The sequence below is a fragment of the Entelurus aequoreus genome, linkage group LG01, assembly GCF_033978785.1.
Source record: "Entelurus aequoreus isolate RoL-2023_Sb linkage group LG01, RoL_Eaeq_v1.1, whole genome shotgun sequence".
NCBI lineage: Eukaryota > Metazoa > Chordata > Actinopteri > Syngnathiformes > Syngnathidae > Entelurus > Entelurus aequoreus.
Window position 1 is genome coordinate 2,496,652 of NC_084731.1, and position 17,837 is coordinate 2,514,488.

Here is a 17,837-nt window from a genome sequence, read left to right on the forward strand (position 1 = left end):
CGACCAACGCTGCTTGCAGCTTTAATTTTTCTTGTTTTTGAACACTGACTTTTTGCAGTGCAGTCAAGTCCGAGGTTATTTCAAGAACAAATGTCCCAAAAGTGCTTTTCTCACCGCGTCGTGGTTCTTGCGAAAGAGTATGACGTCGGCGTCATCCCTGAAGCGCTCGCCCAGGGTCAGCTGGGTGACGGTCTTCATGGAGAGACCCAGCAGGTGTGCGCGAAGCGGCGTGTGCTGAGCCTCAGGGAACGACGCCCACTTCCCTACAAACTCCTCGACCAGCTGGCAAACACAAGAGGAAGGCAAATATTTCCTTCCTGGAAAAAGAAGCCATAAAAAAAGTGTCGCCTGAGACGATTTAAGTCACACCTGGAGCACCGAGGAGAAGTTGTTCTTCAGAGTGTTGTTGATGGCGCTGTCATACAGTTTCTTTCGGACCACGGCCTCGCCGACGCCGCCTCCTGGTCCTGACTGGTAATTCAGCAGTGACTTCAGCATCGTCTCAAAGGGGTCGGCTGTGGAGAGCAAAGTGACAAACTGGCAACAGAGGTCAAGACATACATCGGTGGTCACTCAATTAAGGGTTCACACTTGTTCTGGTCCGATTAAAACAAACTCTAGTCTGTTTGCTCTGCTAGACCAGTTCCTTTAGTCTAGTCAGACCATCAGAACCAAACAGGCAGCGAGACTGTGACTTCATGCATACGCTAACAGAGCAATATTTATCATGTCTGTAAGTGCAGTGTTTCCCACACATTCATTTATTTGTGGCGGCCCGCCACGAAAGAATTAAGGCCGGCACAAATAAAAAAATAAAAAACAATAATTATTTTTTTTATTTTTTTTGTCCAGCTTCTCAGGCAAATCATATAGTTCAGGGGTCACCAACACGGTGCCCGCGGGTACCAGGTAGCCCGTAAGGACCAGATGAGTAGCCCGCTGGCCTGTTCTAAAAATAGCTCAAATAGCAGCATAAATTGTATTTATTTACTAGCAAGCTGGTCTCGCTTTGCTCGACATTTTTAATTCTAAGAGAGACAAAACTCAAATAGAATTTGAAAATCCAAGAAAATATTTTAAAGTCTTGGTCTTCACTTGTTTAAATAAATTCATTAATTATTTTACTTCGGTTCTTATAACTTTCAGAAAGACAATTTTAGAGAAAAAAATACAACCTTAAAATTGATTTTAGGATTTTTAAACACATATACCTTTTTACCTTTTAAATTCCTTCCTCTTCTTTCCTGACAATTTAAATCAATGTTCAAGTAAATTTATTGTTTTTATTGTAAAGAATAATAAATACATTTTAATTTAATTCTTCATTTTAGCTTCTGTTTTTTCGACGAAGAATATTTGTGAAATATTTCTTCAAACTTATTATGATTAAAATTCAATCTAGAAAATCTGTAGAATCAAATTTAAATCTTATTTCAAAGTCTTTTGAATTTCTTTTAAAATTTTTGTTCTGGAAATTATAGAAGAAATAATGATTTGTCTTTGTTAGAAATATAGCTTGGTCCAATTTGTTATATATTCTAACAAAGTGCAAATTGGATTTTAACCTATTTAAAACATGTCATCAAAATTCTAAAATTAATCTTAATCAGGAAAAATTACTAATGATGTTCCATAAATTCTTTTTTAAATTTTTTCAAAAAGATTCGAATTAGCTAGTTTTTCTCTTCTTTTTTTCGGTTGAATTTTGAATTTTAAAGAGTCGAAATTGAAGATAAACTATGTTTCAAAATTTAATTGTCATTTTTTTCGTGTTTTCTCCTCTTTTAAACCGTTCAATTAAGTGTAAATATCATTAATTATTAATAATAACATAGAGTTAAAGGTAAATTGAGCAAATTGGCTATTTCTGGCAATTTATTTAAGTGTGTATCAAACTGGTAGCCCTTCACATTAATCACTACCCAAGAAGTAGCTCTTGCTTTCAAAAAGGTTGGTGACCCCTGATATAGTTGATGTAGATGCCCGTATCGGCTGTTCAGATTTACTTTACAAAAGAGAAGTGTAGGATCAAGATTTTTGGAGCTCTTTGTTCAGTGGATCAGATGTTTGATGAGGCTCTGTGTCTATCTACCACCACTACTGTTTTCTGTTTATTTGTTACTGACTGTGGCAGGACACCTCTGCCTCTGTTTCACTTTATGTTGCTGGTAAATAATATGGTTGTAGTAGTAGGCTAAAGTTAAATTATTTAGTATGCACTAATTAAAGGGGCAGAGCTTTAAGAGACATTTTAGATTTTATATTTTTACAAGATATATTTTTTGTAAGAACCACAATTAATAAATATATTTCAGTGAGTAACTTATTGTTCAAATCTGTATATAAATATGTACATAAAGTGTTGTAATTATATTGTAAAATGAATGGATGGATGGACGTTTAAAACAAAACTGTTATTATTAATTAGTAAGTATACATTTTTTGAGCCTTTTTAGAGAAAATCATATCGTTGTAGTAAATAATGCAAATTACTCAATGATGTCATGGTGACCACGCCCATAGCCACGCCCCCACCGCCACAGGTATCTTGGCAGTTTATGGGAAACACTGAAGTGTGAATGCAAACCGAACCGCACTCAAGTGCACACCAAGTCAGTGTCATGTACTTTACACTTGGACCGCCACAAATAGATTTAGCGCTGCCTCTTTGCCATCGTTCATAAACACATTATGATGGGACTGTCTGTGAACGTAGCTCGTCGTTACAACTCCGTCCAGCAGGTGGCGGCAGGCATCATATCAGTGGTGCCAATTTAGCAACCCTGTCAGCCTAATCAGAGCCTTCTAGATCACAGGTGTCAAACTCAAGGCCCATGGGCCACATTTGGCCCGCCCCATCATTTAAAGTGGCACGCCACGTCATTTTATATATCTATATTAGAGATGTCCGATAATATCGGCTGATAAATGCTTAAAATGTAATATCGGAAATTATCGGTTTCAAAAAGTAAAATTAACGACTTTTTAAAATGCCGCTGTACGGAGTGGTAAGTACAGAGCAGTTGCGTCTCCCAGTCAGCAGCCCCTCCCCTCTCCCCTCTCCCACACACAACACAGGAGTTGACGACTGCAGCATGAGAGGCTTGCTGGCGACGCTTGATGACCTCATCAAACCGCCGCGAGCGCAGCATAACCACAACAAGAGTGTGTTGTTGCCGGTGCTGTAGCCGTGGCTAACAAGCGAGCTCGCTCGGTGACTGACTAACGACACCATGTCTATGGTTTGGGATTATTTTAAAGTGTCTCTGACAGATAAAAAAACTGGCAATTTGCAATAACTGCAAAAAGTTGGTTACGCGAGGAGGAACCAAGACGTCTTCCTTTAATACGAGCAATTTGATCTCATAAGGAGATACACGATGAATACAAGCGGAAGATGGATGTGAGCCCAGTTTATAATTCCCTGTTATACAGTATGCCAGGCAGTCTACTAAAGGAGGACTATGTTATTGTGTACTTTATTATTCTAGTATACTCCATCACTGTATACATCGGTAGATATCGAAATCTGTAATTAAGAGTTGGAAAATATCGGAATATCGGCAAAAATCCAGTATCGGACATCTCTAATCTATATAATTTTATCGTGGGCCGCCACGTCATTTAATCGTGCCCCGCCCAATAGTTTTAATGTGGCACGCCACATAACTCTGATGTGGCACGCCACAACATTTTAATGTGTTTAGCTGCACCGGAGTAGCGGACTACAAGTGTGAACACACCCTTAGTTGCACGGGAGTAGCGGACTACAAGTGTGAACACACCCTTAGTTGCACCGGAGTAGCGGGCTACAAGTGTGAACACACCCTTAGTTGCACCGGAGTAGCGGACTACAAGTGTGAACACACCCTGAGTTGCACCGGAGTAGCGGACTACAAGTGTGAACACACCCTTAGTTGCACCGGAGTAGCGGACTACAAGTGTGAACCCACCCTGAGTTGCACCGGAGTAGCGGACTACAAGTGTGAACACACCCTGAGTTGCACCGGAGTAGCGGACTACAAGTGTGAACACACCCTTAGTTGCGCCGGAGTAGCAGACTACAAGTGTGAACACACCCTTAGTTGCACCGGAGTAGCGGACTACAAGTGTGAACACACCCTTAGTTGCACCGGAGTAGCGGACTACAAGTGTGAACACACCCTTAGTTGCACCGGAGTAGCGGACTACAAGTGTGAACACACCCTTAGTTGCACCGGAGTAGCGGACTACAAGTGTGAACACACCCTTAGTTGCACCGGAGTAGCGGACTACAAGTGTGAACACACCCTGAGTTGCACCGGAGTAGCGGACTACAAGTGTGAACACACCCTTAGTTACACCGGAGTAGCGGACTACAAGTGTGAACACACCCTGAGTTGCACCGGAGTAGCGGACTACAAGTGTGAACACACCCTTAGTTGCACCGGAGTAGCGGACTACAAGTGTGAACACACCCTTAGTTGCACCGGAGTAGCGGACTACAAGTGTGAACACACCCTGAGTTGCACCGGAGTAGCGGACTACAAGTGTGAACACACCCTTAGTTGCACGGGAGTAGCGGACTACAAGTGTGAACACACCCTTAGTTGCACCGGAGTAGCGGGCTACAAGTGTGAACACACCCTTAGTTGCACCGGAGTAGCGGACTACAAGTGTGAACACACCCTGAGTTGCACCGGAGTAGCGGACTACAAGTGTGAACACACCCTTAGTTGCACCGGAGTAGCGGACTACAAGTGTGAACCCACCCTGAGTTGCACCGGAGTAGCGGACTACAAGTGTGAACACACCCTGAGTTGCGGACTACAAGTGTGAACACACCCTTAGTTGCGCCGGAGTAGCAGACTACAAGTGTGAACACACCCTTAGTTGCACCGGAGTAGCGGACTACAAGTGTGAACACACCCTTAGTTGCACCGGAGTAGCGGACTACAAGTGTGAACACACCCTTAGTTGCACCGGAGTAGCGGACTACAAGTGTGAACACACCCTGAGTTGCACCGGAGTAGCGGACTACAAGTGTGAACACACCCTTAGTTGCACCGGAGTAGCGGACTACAAGTGTGAACACACCCTTAGTTGCACCGGAGTAGCGGACTACAAGTGTGAACACACCCTTAGTTGCACCGGAGTAGCGGACTACAAGTGTGAACACACCCTTAGTTGCGCCGGAGTAGCGGACTACAAGTGTGAACATACCCTGAGTTGCACCGGAGTAGCGGACTACAAGTGTGAACACACCCTTAGTTGCACCGGACTACAAGTGTGAACCCACCCTTAGTTGCACCGGAGTAGCGGACTACAAGTGTGAACCCACCGTTAGTTGCACCGGAGTAGCGGACTACAAGTGTGAACCCACCGTTAGTTGCACCTGTGCACCTACTTGTGTGGTTGGGGTTGATGTGTTGTCTGAGCTGGTTGACGGAGCCCAGGCTTACCACTGGACGCCTACCAAACCAGAAGGAAGCAACAGGGCCAAACTCCTGATGTAACGCAGCCAAGAACTCGTGCAGACTTCCTCGGTTGACAATGTCCTGCAGGTTCCCATCCCTGACCACACAATGAACAACAATCTGAGGCACACCATTTAGAACACATGTCTTCAACATTTTCCAGGGCAAAAACCTTCAAAAGGATTAAGAGATGAAGCCGGGACCCCTTACTTACATATTGTTAGGGTTCGCATGTACCTGTACAAAGTAACCTATTGAAATTGTAAGGTTCATTATTATTCCGCAGCTTTGTTAGGGTTCGCATGTACCTGTACAAAGGACTCCCACAGGGAGTCCTTTGTACAGGTACAAAGGAACCTATTGAAATTGTAAGGTTTATTATTATTCCGCAGCTTTGTTAGGGTTCGCATGTACCTGTACAAAGGACTCCCACAGGGAGTCCTTTGTGCAGGTACAAAGGAACCTATTGAAATTGTAAGGTTTATTATTCTTCCGCAGCTTTGTTAGGGTTCGCATGTACCTGTACAAAGGACTCCCACAGGGAGTCCTTTGTACAGGTACAAAGGAACCTATGGAAATTGTAAGGTTTATTATTATTCCGCAGCTTTGCGCACTACTTTGCCCCCCTTAACATGCTTCAAAACTCACCAAATTTTATACACACATAGAAAAACTGTGACAGAACACTTTAGTAAAAAAACCAAACCCCAAAAATCAAAATTGCGCTCTAGCGCACCCTAGGAAAAAAACAAAAACAAACTGCCTGTAACTCCCACTAGGAAGGTCGTAGAGACATGAAACAAAAACCTGTATGTGGGCTCTGTACCGAGGATGTCGTTGTGGCTTGTACAGCCCTTTGAGACACTTGTGATTTAGGGCCATATAAATAAACATTGATTGATTGATTGATTGATTGATTGATTGATTGATTGATTGATTGATTGATTGATGTAGGTCTCACTTAGACCTACAATTCATAATTTCACATCCTCGGGCAAAAACCAACAGGAAGTTGGCAATTTCCCCTTCAACACAAAAAATTACTAAAAACACAAATTTTTGCCTCTTTGAACTGTAATTTGACCCTCTTAAAAGACTTCAAAACTCACCAAACTTTTCACACACATCGGGCCTGGTGGAAATTGCGATCTAAAAAAAAAAACCGAACCCCAAAACTCAAAATTGCGCTCTAGCGCAATTTTGAATAAAACAGAGACAAAACTGCTTCTGAGAGGAAAACACAGACAAAACTGCTTGTAACTTCCGGTAGGAACGTTTTAGAGACATGAAACAAAAACCTCTACGTAGGTCTCACTTAGACCTACATTTCATAGGTTGACATCCTTCAGCAAAAATCAACAGGAAGTTTGATATCCCCAATTCAAAACAAATTATTTTTAAAAAGCGGTCACCAAACATCAAACATTTTCTCCTCTGAGCGCGTTTGTCGTTTTGGCTTCAAACTACTACAGGAGAGAGATTGAACCCTTCTGATTAAAAGTTGGCGAAAGCGCTGTAATAAGTGCTACGGTTTTGATTTTACGAGCCTTCAAAGAAAAGAACCACTGTGCCGCAGCACCAAAGAAAAAAACACAGACACAACTTCCTCTAACTCCCAGTACGAATATCGTAGAGACATGCAACAAAAACCTATATGTCGGTCTCACTCAGGACTACCACTGGACAAAAGTATTGGGACACCGAGGACTAGCACCAGCCAAAATGCGGACCCGACCAACGCTGCTTGCAGCTTTAATATAAACATGTGTTTCCACTGGTAACTGGTCCTGAAGGTCCCTTGTTGTTGTACAATACTAAGATGTTGAAAGAATACAGTATAGCGCAGCTAATAGCTAGCTGCCACTTAGAGCATGATCGCTAGCTAGTAGCTAACACTGGACATAATTATTCATGTTGTTATTTTAACGCTGTAATGCTAGGTTCACACCAACGGCGCTTTAAAGCGGCAGGCAAAGCGCCGTCAAAGTGTAACAAAGCCTGATTAAAGCGTGAGGGTCCTAATGGATGGTGGGAAAGCTTGTAGTGAAGCGGGACATGCGGCAAGTTCGCCAAAATTTTTTAAACGGTTTAAAAAAATTCTGCGCTCTGTCAAGAATGGAATAAAGCGCCGAGAGCGTATCAAAGCGCGAAAAAGCCTGACAAAGCTCAGCAAAGCTTGACTCAAAGCGTAGGAAAACTTAACAGATCTTGGTTCAAAGCGCGGACCCCCGTCTACAACTACAAATAGGAAGTGACTGTGATATTGACTAGTGACATTGAATATAAAAATGAAAAGAAATGCCTTTTATTATTGTCAACTAGCATAAGAAATGAAAGATAGATATTTATTAAGATGACAAAGAAATAAAAGAAATGAAGATATAAAACATAATAAATAAACAAAATATAACGGAAAAAAAATGAGGAATTTAAAAAATAAATGAATATAAAACATAATATATAATAAACATAATATAATGGAAAAAAAAGAGAAATTGAAAAAATAAATGAATATAAAACACAATAAATAATATAATAAACATAATATAACGGGGAAAAAAAGAGAAATTGAAAAAATAAATGAATATAAAAAATGTGTGGAAAACAGTATACTGAGTTTTTCACATTTTTTTTAACTTATTTGTTTATCATATTTCTCTTTTTTATTACATGATGTGTTTTATCCTGTATATATTAAAACAAAAAAAGAGAAATCAAATGAATAGATAAATCTAAAAAAATGTGGGGGAAACTTAGTATACTGAGTTTTTCACTTTTTTTTTTTAACTTATTTGTTTATCATATTTCTCTTTTTTATTATATTATGTGTGCGCACGCAATTTATTCATCAAATTCACAAAATAATAACCACAGCATCTTCCAAATTGCACATAATTACATAACAATATCACATTTCAAAGTCATTATTACAAATTAACGTTCATAATGTTCATGACACGTTAATTCCAATGCACAACAGAGCTTGATAATTGTGTCAGAGCCTGATTTAAAGCGTCAGGATCGCATCGAAGCATAATAAAGTTCAATAAAGCGTAATAAAACGTATCAAAGCGTGATTTAAAGCGGGATCAAAGCGGCATCAAATCGTGAGGAACGGTAATTCGTCCCCCCAAAGCGGCAACTAATTCGTATCAGAGCGTATCAAAGCATAACATTTAGGGATGTCCGATAATGGCTTTTTGCCGATATCCGATATTCCGATATTGTCCAACTCTTTAATTACCGATACCGATATCAACCGATACCGATATCAACCGATATATGCAGTCGTGGAATTAACACATTATTATGCCTAATTTGGACAACCATGTATGGTGAAGATAAGGTACTTTTTAAAAAAAATAATAAAATAAGATAACTAAATTAAAAACATTTTCTTGAATAAAAAAGAAAGTAAAACAATATAAAAACAGTTACATAGAAACTAGTAATTAATGAAAATGAGTAAAATTAACTGTTAAAGCTTAGTACTATTAGTGGAGCAGCAGCACGCACAATCATGTGTGCTTACGGACTGTATCCCTTGCAGACTGTATTGATATATAATGTAGGAACCAGAATATTGATAACAGAAAGAAATGGGGGAGGGAGGTTTTTTGGGTTGGTGCACTAATTGTAAGTGTATCTTGTGTTTTTTATGTTGATTTAATAAAAATTTTTTAAAAAAAACAACAACAAAAAAACGATACAGATAATGAAAAAAACGATACCGATAATTTCCGATATTACATTTTAACGCATTTATCGGCCGATAATATCGGCAGGCCGATATTATCGGACATCCCTAATAACATTACTTCGGAGATCGGGATATTCGTGGAAAAATTGACAAAAATGACGGCGCTTTGCTCGCCGCTTTAAAGCGCGGCAAACGCCGTTGGTGTGAACCAGGCTTAAGGTGCGGTTAGTAGAATGGCCACGTGACTGCCATTTCTACGCTACACTGCGGTGTGTTGGATCGATGTCAGTGTATTTAAAGACATTTACATTTGTGGAACAATTGCAGGGGAAATATTAAAAAAACAAAGTCTATAATACGACCAATGCCCTGTTGAACACCTGTGACTTGGAACATGAGAGGAGTGAAGGGACATGAAAGGCCTACTGAAATGATTTTTTTGTATTTAAACGGGGATAGCAGATCCATTCTATGTGTCATACTTAATCATTTCGCGATATTGCCATATTTTTGCTGAAAGGATTTAGTATAGAACAACGACGATAAAGTTTGCAACTTTTGGTCTCTGATAAAAAAAAGCCTTGCCTGTACCGGAAGTAGCGTGACGTAGTCAGTTGTTCGCCTCCTCATATTTTCCTATTGTTTTCAATGCAGCTAGAGAGATTCCGACCGAGAAAGCGACGATTACCCCATTAATTTGAGCGAGGATGAAAGATTTGTGGATGAGGAACGTTAGAGTGACGGACAAGAATGCAGTGCAGGACGTATCTTTTTTCGCTCTGACCGTAACTTAGGTACAAGCTGGCTCATTGGATTCCACACTCTCTCCTTTTTCTATTGTGGATCACGGATTTGTATTTTAAACCACCTCGGATACTATATCCTCTTGAAAATGAGAGTCGAGAACGCGAAATGGACATTCACAGTGACTTTTATCTCCACGACAATACATCGGCGAAGCTCTTTAGCTACTGAGCTAACGTGATAGCATCTGGCTCAAATGCAGATAGAAACAAAATAGATAAATCCCTGACTGGAAGGATAGACAGAAGATCAACAATACTATTAAACCATGGACATGTAACTACACGGTTAATCATTCTCAGCCTGGCAAAGCTTAACAATACTGTTGCTAACGACGCCATTGAAGCTAACTTAGCAATCGGACCTCACAGAGCTATGATAAAAACATTAGCTCTACACCTACGCCAGCCAGCCCTCATCTGCTCATCAACACCCGTGCTCACCTGCGTTCCAGCGATCGACGGCGTGACGAAGGACTTCACCCGATCATCCGTGCGGTTGGCGGCTAGCGTCGGCTAGCGCGTCTGCTATCCAAGTAAGTCCTCCTTGTTGTGTTGCTACAGCCAGCCGCTAATACACAGATCCCACCTACAGCTTTCTTCTTTGCAGTCTCCATTGTTCATTAAACAAATTGCAAAAGATTCACCAACACAGATGTCCAGAATACTGTGGAATTTTGAGATGAAAACAGAGCTATTTTGTATTGTTTTCAATGGGGTACCGATACTTCTGTTTCACTGGCTACGTCACGCGCATACGTCATCATCCAAAGACGTTTTCAACCGGAAGTTTAGCGGGAAATTTAAAATGTCACTTTATAACTTAACCCGGCCGTATTGGCATGTGTTGCAAGGTTAAGATTTCATCTTTGATATACAAACTATCAGACTGCGTGGTCGCTAGTAGTGGCTTTCAGTAGGCCTTGAAATGCCAGGGAACTTCCTTACTTCTCATCAGCGGGGTTCCGTTTCTCTCATTTTGGTTAGGATGATACATTTTGTTCACACAAAAGGGTAATTTCAATTTTGACATGTTTTACTTTTCATTAACATTTTACCACTTAATCAAGCAGGTGTCAAAAGCATGTTTGTGTGTTCTTATGTCTGGAGAAGTACAAGAGATAGGCTCCAGCACCCCCGCGACCCAGAGAAGGACAAGCGGTAGGAAGTGGATGGAATTTTATGAATCATTTTTGCAATGGATGTGAGTGCATTTTTTTTGGCTTGAGGACCTACCCCCGAACATGCCTGCTAATAGCACTCTAATTGTAGAAATAGTACAAATAGAGTAACTATTGTCTGGCAACCTTACAAAACGCATGGAACTTCCTTACTTCTCATCAGCCGGGTTCAGACCTGGGATGCCAGACGCTCTTCTGGATGACTGCAAACAAGAAAAAGTTACGTTACCAATGATTTGTCACACACACATTAGGTGTGGCAAAATTATTATTCTCTCTTTGTTTTCTACCTGTCAACTGTCAGTTTAGCATCTTTGTTTTCTACCTGTCAACTGTCAGTTTAGCATCTTTGTTTTCTACCTGTCAACTGTCAGTTTAGCATCTTTGTTTTCTACCTGTCAACTGTCAGTTTAGCATCTTTGTTTTCTACCTGTCAACTGTCAGTTTAGCATCTTTGTTTTCTACCCGTCAACTGTCAGTTTAGCATCTTGGTTTTCTACCTGTCAACTGTCAGTTTAACATCTTTGTTTTCTACCCGTCAACTGTCAGTTTAGCATCTTTGTTTTCTACCTGTCAACTGTCAGTTTAGCATCTTTGTTTTATACCCGTCAACTGTCAGTTTAGCATCCTTGTTTTCTACCCGTCAACTGTCAGTTTAGCATCTTTGTTTTCTACCTGTCAACTGTCAGTTTAGCATCTTTGTTTTCTACCTGTCAACTGTCAGTTTAGCATCTTTGTTTTCTACCTGTCAACTGTCAGTTTAGCATCTTTGTTTTCTACCCGTCAACTGTCAGTTTAGCATCTTTGTTTTCTACCTGTCAACTGTCAGTTTAGCATCTTTGTTTTCTACCCGTAAACTGTCAGTTTAGCATCTTTGTTTTCTACCCGTCAACTGTCAGTTTAGCATCTTTGTTTTCTACCTGTCAACTGTCAGTTTAGCATCTTTGTTTTCTACCTGTCAACTGTCAGTTTAGCATCTTTGTTTTCTACCTGTCAACTGTCAGTTTAGCATCTTTGTTTTCTACCCGTCAACTGTCAGTTTAGCATCTTTGTTTTCTACCTGTCAACTGTCAGTTTAGCATCTTTGTATTCCACCTGTCAACTGTCAGTTTAGCATCTTTGTTTTCTACCTGTCAACTGTCAGTTTAGCATCTTTGCTTTCTACCCGTCAACTGTTAGTTTAGCATCTTTGTTTTCTACCTGTCAACTGTCAGTTTAGCATCTTTGTTTTCTACCTGTCAACTGTCAGTTTAGCATCTTTGTTTTCTACCTGTCAACTGTCAGTTTAGCATCTTTGTTTTCTACCTGTCAACTGTCAGTTTAGCATCTTTGTTTTCTACCTGTCAACTGTCAGTTTAGCATCTTTGTTTTCTACCTGTCAACTGTCAGTTTAGCATCTTGGTTTTCTACCTGTCAACTGTCAGTTTAGCATCTTTGTTTTCTACCTGTCAACTGTCAGTTTAGCATCTTTGTTTTATACCCGTCAACTGTCAGTTTAGCATCTTTGTTTTCTACCTGTCAACTGTCAGTTTAGCATCTTTGTTTTCTACCTGTCAACTGTCAGTTTAGCATCTTTGTTTTCTACCTGTCAACTGTCAGTTTAGCATCTTTGTTTTCTACCTGTCAACTGTCAGTTTAGCATCTTTGTTTTCTACCTGTCAACTGTCATTTTAGCATCTTTGTTTTCTACCGGTGAACTGTTAGTTTAGCATCTTTGTTTTCTACCTGTCAACTGACAGTTTAGCATCTTTGTTTTGTACCTGTCAACTGTCAGTTCAGCATCTTTGTTTTCTACCCGTCAACTGTCAGTTTAGCATCTTTGTTTTCTACCCGTCAACTGTCAGTTTAGCATCTTTGTTTTCTACCTGTCAACTGTCAGTTTAGCATCTTTGTTTTCTACCCGTCAACTGTCAGTTTAGCATCTTTGTTTTCTACCTGTCAACTGTTAGTTTAGCATCTTTGTTTTCTACCTGTCAACTGTCATTTTAGCATCTTTGTTTTCTACCTGTCAACTGTCAGTTTAGCATCTTTGTTTTCTACCTGTCAACTGTCAGTTTAGCATCTTTGTTTTCTACCTGTCAACTGACAGTTTAGCATCTTTGTTTTCTACCTGTCAACTGTCAGTTTAGCATCTTTGTTTTCTACCTGTCAACTGTCAGTTTAGCGTCTTTGTTTTCTACCTGTCAACTGTCAGTTTAGCATCTTTGTTTTCTACCTGTCAACCGACAGTTTAGCATCTTTGTTTTCTACCTGTCAACTGACAGTTTAGCATCTTTGTTTTCTACCTGTCAACTGTCAGTTTAGCATCTTTGTTTTCTACCTGTCAACTGTCAGTTTAGGCTGCTCGCCGGCTCCTCATCACCACCTCAAGATGGCGGCCCGATTTCTCGCGTCACAGCAGCCAATGCTGCGTCTAATTATAACATGTTTATGGTCCTGTGACCTAAGTAACCAATACATGACAGACACCACCAGCCGAAAATGTTAAAAACGAAACTCGATAGCCTATATTGACAATATAAAGTCGTTGTCATCAAATACCTGACGCAATTGTTCGATATGACTTCAAATTAGGGGTGTAACGGTACATGTATTTGTATTGAACCGTTTCGGTACGGGGGTTTCGGTTCGGGTCGGAGGTGTACCGAACGAGTTTCCACACGAAGATATTAAGTAGCCGCCTCCGCTTCCTTCTACCTGCCTCTGTCAGTCCTGTACACAGCACCCAGCATTGTCCCACCCACACAACCATCTGATTGGTTACACACAGAGCGGTAACAGCCAATCAGCAGTGCGTATTCAGAGCGCATGTAGTCAGCGTTTAGCAGGTAAGCATCAGGCAGCGGACTCTCCCCAAATGATAATAAACACCTCCCAGTCAACTACTAGTAACATCACTATGAGCCCTTTGACCTTCTAGAACAGGGGTCACTAACGCGGTGCCCGCGGGCACCAGGTAGCCCGTAAGGACCAGATGAGTAGCCCGCTGGCCTGTTCAAAAAATAGCTCAAATAGCAGCACTTACCAGTGAGCTGCCTCTATTTTTTAAATGTTATTTATTTACTAGCAAGCTGGTCTCGCTTTGCTCAACATTTTTAATTCTAAGAGAGACAAAACTCAAATAGAATTTGAAAATCCAAGAAAATTTTTAAAGAATTGGTCTTCACTTGTTTAAATAAATTCATTTATTTTTTTACTTTGCTTCTTATAACTTTCAGAAAGACAATTTTAGAGAAAAAAATACAACCTTAAAAATGATTTTAGAATTTTTAAACACATATACCTTTTTACCTTTTAAATTCCTTCCTCTTCTTTCCTGACAATTTAAATCAATGTTCAAGTAAATTTATTTTTTTATTGTAAAGAATAATAAATACATTTTAGTTTAATTCTTCATTTTAGCTTCAGTTTTTTCGACGAAGAATATTTGTGAAATATTTCTTCAAACTTATTATGATTAAAATTCAAAAAAATTATTCTGGCAAATCTAGAAAATCAGTAGAATGAAATTTAAATATTATTTTAAAGTCTTTTGAATTTCTTTAAAAAATTTTGTTCTGGAAAATCTAGAAGAAATAATGATTTGTCTTTGTTAGAAATATGTTATATATTCTAACAACTTTGACTGACTTTTGTATTTTACATGAGTTATTATTTGTACAAACATGGTGCAAAGTAATTCATGATTTGTTCAAAAATGTTAGTGGCTAGCTAGTTAAAATGGGATATTGTGATTTCACAAGACTGTCTTGGAAGTGATCATTTGAAAATGTTCAATTTGAAAAATGTGCACTTAGAGAACATATAAAAATAAAGTAGGGCTGCAACTGACAATTAATTTGATAATCGATTAATCTGTCGATTATTACTTCGATTAATCGATTAATAATCGGATAAAAGAGACAAACTACATTTCTATCCTATCCAGTATTTTATTGAAAAAAAACAGCATACTGGCACCATACTTATTTTGATTATTGTTTCTCAGCTGTTTGTAAATGTTGCAGTTTATAAATAAAGGTTTATTAAAATAAAAAAAATAAAAAAAAAATTTTTTTTATTAAAAAACAAACAAACAAACTGCGCATAGCATAGATCCAACAAATCGATGACTAAATTAATCGGCAACTATTTTACTAATAGATTTTAATCGATTAGTTGTTGCAGCCCTAAAATAAAGTGTTGCATATTGATATTTATATGTTTCTATTAGGGATGTCCGATAATGGCTTTTTGCCGATATCCGATATTCCGATATTGTCCAACTCTTTAATTACCGACACCGATATCAACCGATACCGATATTGATATATACAGTTGTGGAATTAACACATTATTATGCCTAATTTGGACAACCAGGTATGGTGAAGATAAGGTCCTTTTTTTTTTAAATTAATAAAATAAAATAAGATAAATAAATGAAAAACATTTTCTTGAATAAAAAAGAAAGTAAAACAATATAAAATCAGTTACATAAAAACTAGTAATTAATGAAAATTAGTCAAATTAACTGTTAAAGGTTAGTACTATTAGTGGAGCAGCAGCACGCACAATCATGTGTGCTTACGGACTGTATCCCTTGCAGACTGTATTGATGTATATTGATATATAATGTAGGAAGCAGAATATTAATAACAGAAAGAAACAACCCTTTTGTGTGAATGAGTGTAAATGGGGGAGGGAGGTTTTTTGGGTTGGTGCACTAATTGTAAGTGTATCTTGTGTTTTTTATGTTGATTTAATAAAAAATAAAATAAAAAAATAAAAAATAATAAAAAACGATACCGATAATAAAAAAAACGATACCGATAATTTCCGATATTACATTTTAAAGCATTTATCGGCCGATAATATCGGCCGGCCGATATTATCGGACATCTCTAGTTTCTATATATATTTATTGTGAGAAATCATTAAGATGATCAGTGTTTCCACAAAGATAAATATAATTAATTATTAATAATAACATAGACTTAAAGGTAAATTGAGCAAATCGGCTATTTCTGGCAATTTATTTAAGTGTGTATCAAACTGGTAGCCCTTCGCATTAATCACTACCCAAGAAGTAGCTCTTGGTTTCAAAAAGGTTGGTGACCCGTTCTAGAATATAAAAGTTAGCTCAGCTCGCTCGCAGTACTGGCTTGAGGTGAAGGCTAATTCGCTTTTAGCGTAACGTTAGCTCATTTTGCGGTGTGTGTGTGTTACGGACAGCAAAGCCCTGTCTGTCTGTTATTCCACTTTGCCTTTTTCTGTGTTGATTGAGCGGTGTTGAAGCAGCAAAAAAGGACATTGTGTTAAATGAAGAGTTGCTGTCTCTGATAGTTGATATAATAATGTAAGTGCATCATTAAGCCTACATGATCTCCATGGTGTTCAGGAATGAATAGTCTCTCCTATTGCTATTGTACTATTTTTTCAGCGATAGTTACATGAATCATTAGTAATGCAGCAGCCTAGTTTTGAATGGCAGGGTCCCTGCTATCACATGTTAATAAAAAATATAACATTTACATAATAAATCAACTACAGGCTTCCCAAATGCTGTAATAAATTAAGCATGATGAGTTGACTTGAAACTGTTTAATGTTGCACTTTTTATATGTAAAAAAAAAGTTGTGTCATTTTATTTAATCTGAGCAACAACTTGAGGCAGTTTAATGTTGATTAACGTGGGCAGAATTATTATAGTGTTCCCAATGTTAAAAGGATAAAGCCATTGTTTACAAAATTGGCAAATATATAACCAAAACATTTATATTTTGTTGTTTTCTTACTGTACCGAAAATGAACCGAACCGTGACCTCAACCGAGGTAAGTACCGAACCGACATTTTTGTGTACCGTTACACCCCTACTACCATCATTAATATCTGCTGCCACCTAGTGGTACGGAAGAGTATTACAGCACAGACACTCTACAACGGACAATTGTTTGCAGATTATAATTATTGTTTTGCAAATATTTTTCCGACCAATTAGGTGAAATTGCTTCATTTCCCACGGCACACCAAACACTATGTCGCGGTACACAAGCTAGTCGCATGAAATATATCTTTTGTCATGACTTTAAAATTCACAAGCAAACTAACACAAGTTACCAACAATATTATACTTTTTTCCTCAGTGAATGTTTCTTAGTAAATGTAAAACCGTCCCCAAAAGGAACCTTTTCGCCAACTCTACAGCTGATTAGCAAACTTGCAGCTAATCGACAAGCTAACTTACCGGGTAGAGATAAAGCACGGCGCCAAACAAGAAGACAATAAGCGTCACTGCGAAAATAGCAAAATCCAGCATGATTATTCACTGATGGCGCCTCGACGTTTCTAGTAATTTCTACGAGTGCAGCAACATTTGCACTCCACGTCAACACCAATGGGAGTCTCTGCGTTCGATTACAAAGTCTGCATGATAGTAATGATAGTAGCTGACTAGTCGATCCCAGAGAGCATCGAGTTGTGAGCAGAGTTGACTGAAACATCCGGGTACTGCGAGTGCACCGTGTGGCTTTATTGGCGTTGCCAGATGGGAAATAACACATTATCGTTCCACAAGTTAAAAACACATCAATCAATCAATCAAAGTTGACTTATATAACCCAAAATCACGAGTGTCTCAAAGGGCTGCACAAGCCACAACGACATCCTCGGCTCAGATCCCACATCAGGGCAAGGAAAAACTCAACCCAATGGGATGAC

At 39.0% G+C, this 17,837-nt stretch overlaps 1 protein-coding gene across 1 annotated transcript in view; it reads right to left on the reverse strand.

Moving 5' to 3' along the window:
• LOC133652297 (cytochrome P450 20A1) overlaps window positions 1-17,593 on the reverse strand; it is a 39,383-nt gene extending 21,790 nt beyond the window's left edge. The window contains exons 1-5 of the mRNA XM_062050924.1: window positions 17,365-17,593; window positions 11,294-11,343; window positions 5,387-5,553; window positions 370-515; window positions 115-282 (exon numbers count right to left, since the gene is read on the reverse strand). Coding sequence (XP_061906908.1) covers window positions 115-282; window positions 370-515; window positions 5,387-5,553; window positions 11,294-11,343; window positions 17,365-17,436 — 603 coding nt within the window. The 5' untranslated portion in view covers window positions 17,437-17,593. The remainder of the gene's footprint in view (window positions 1-114; window positions 283-369; window positions 516-5,386; window positions 5,554-11,293; window positions 11,344-17,364) is intronic.
• Between the last annotated feature and the right edge of the window lie 244 nt (window positions 17,594-17,837).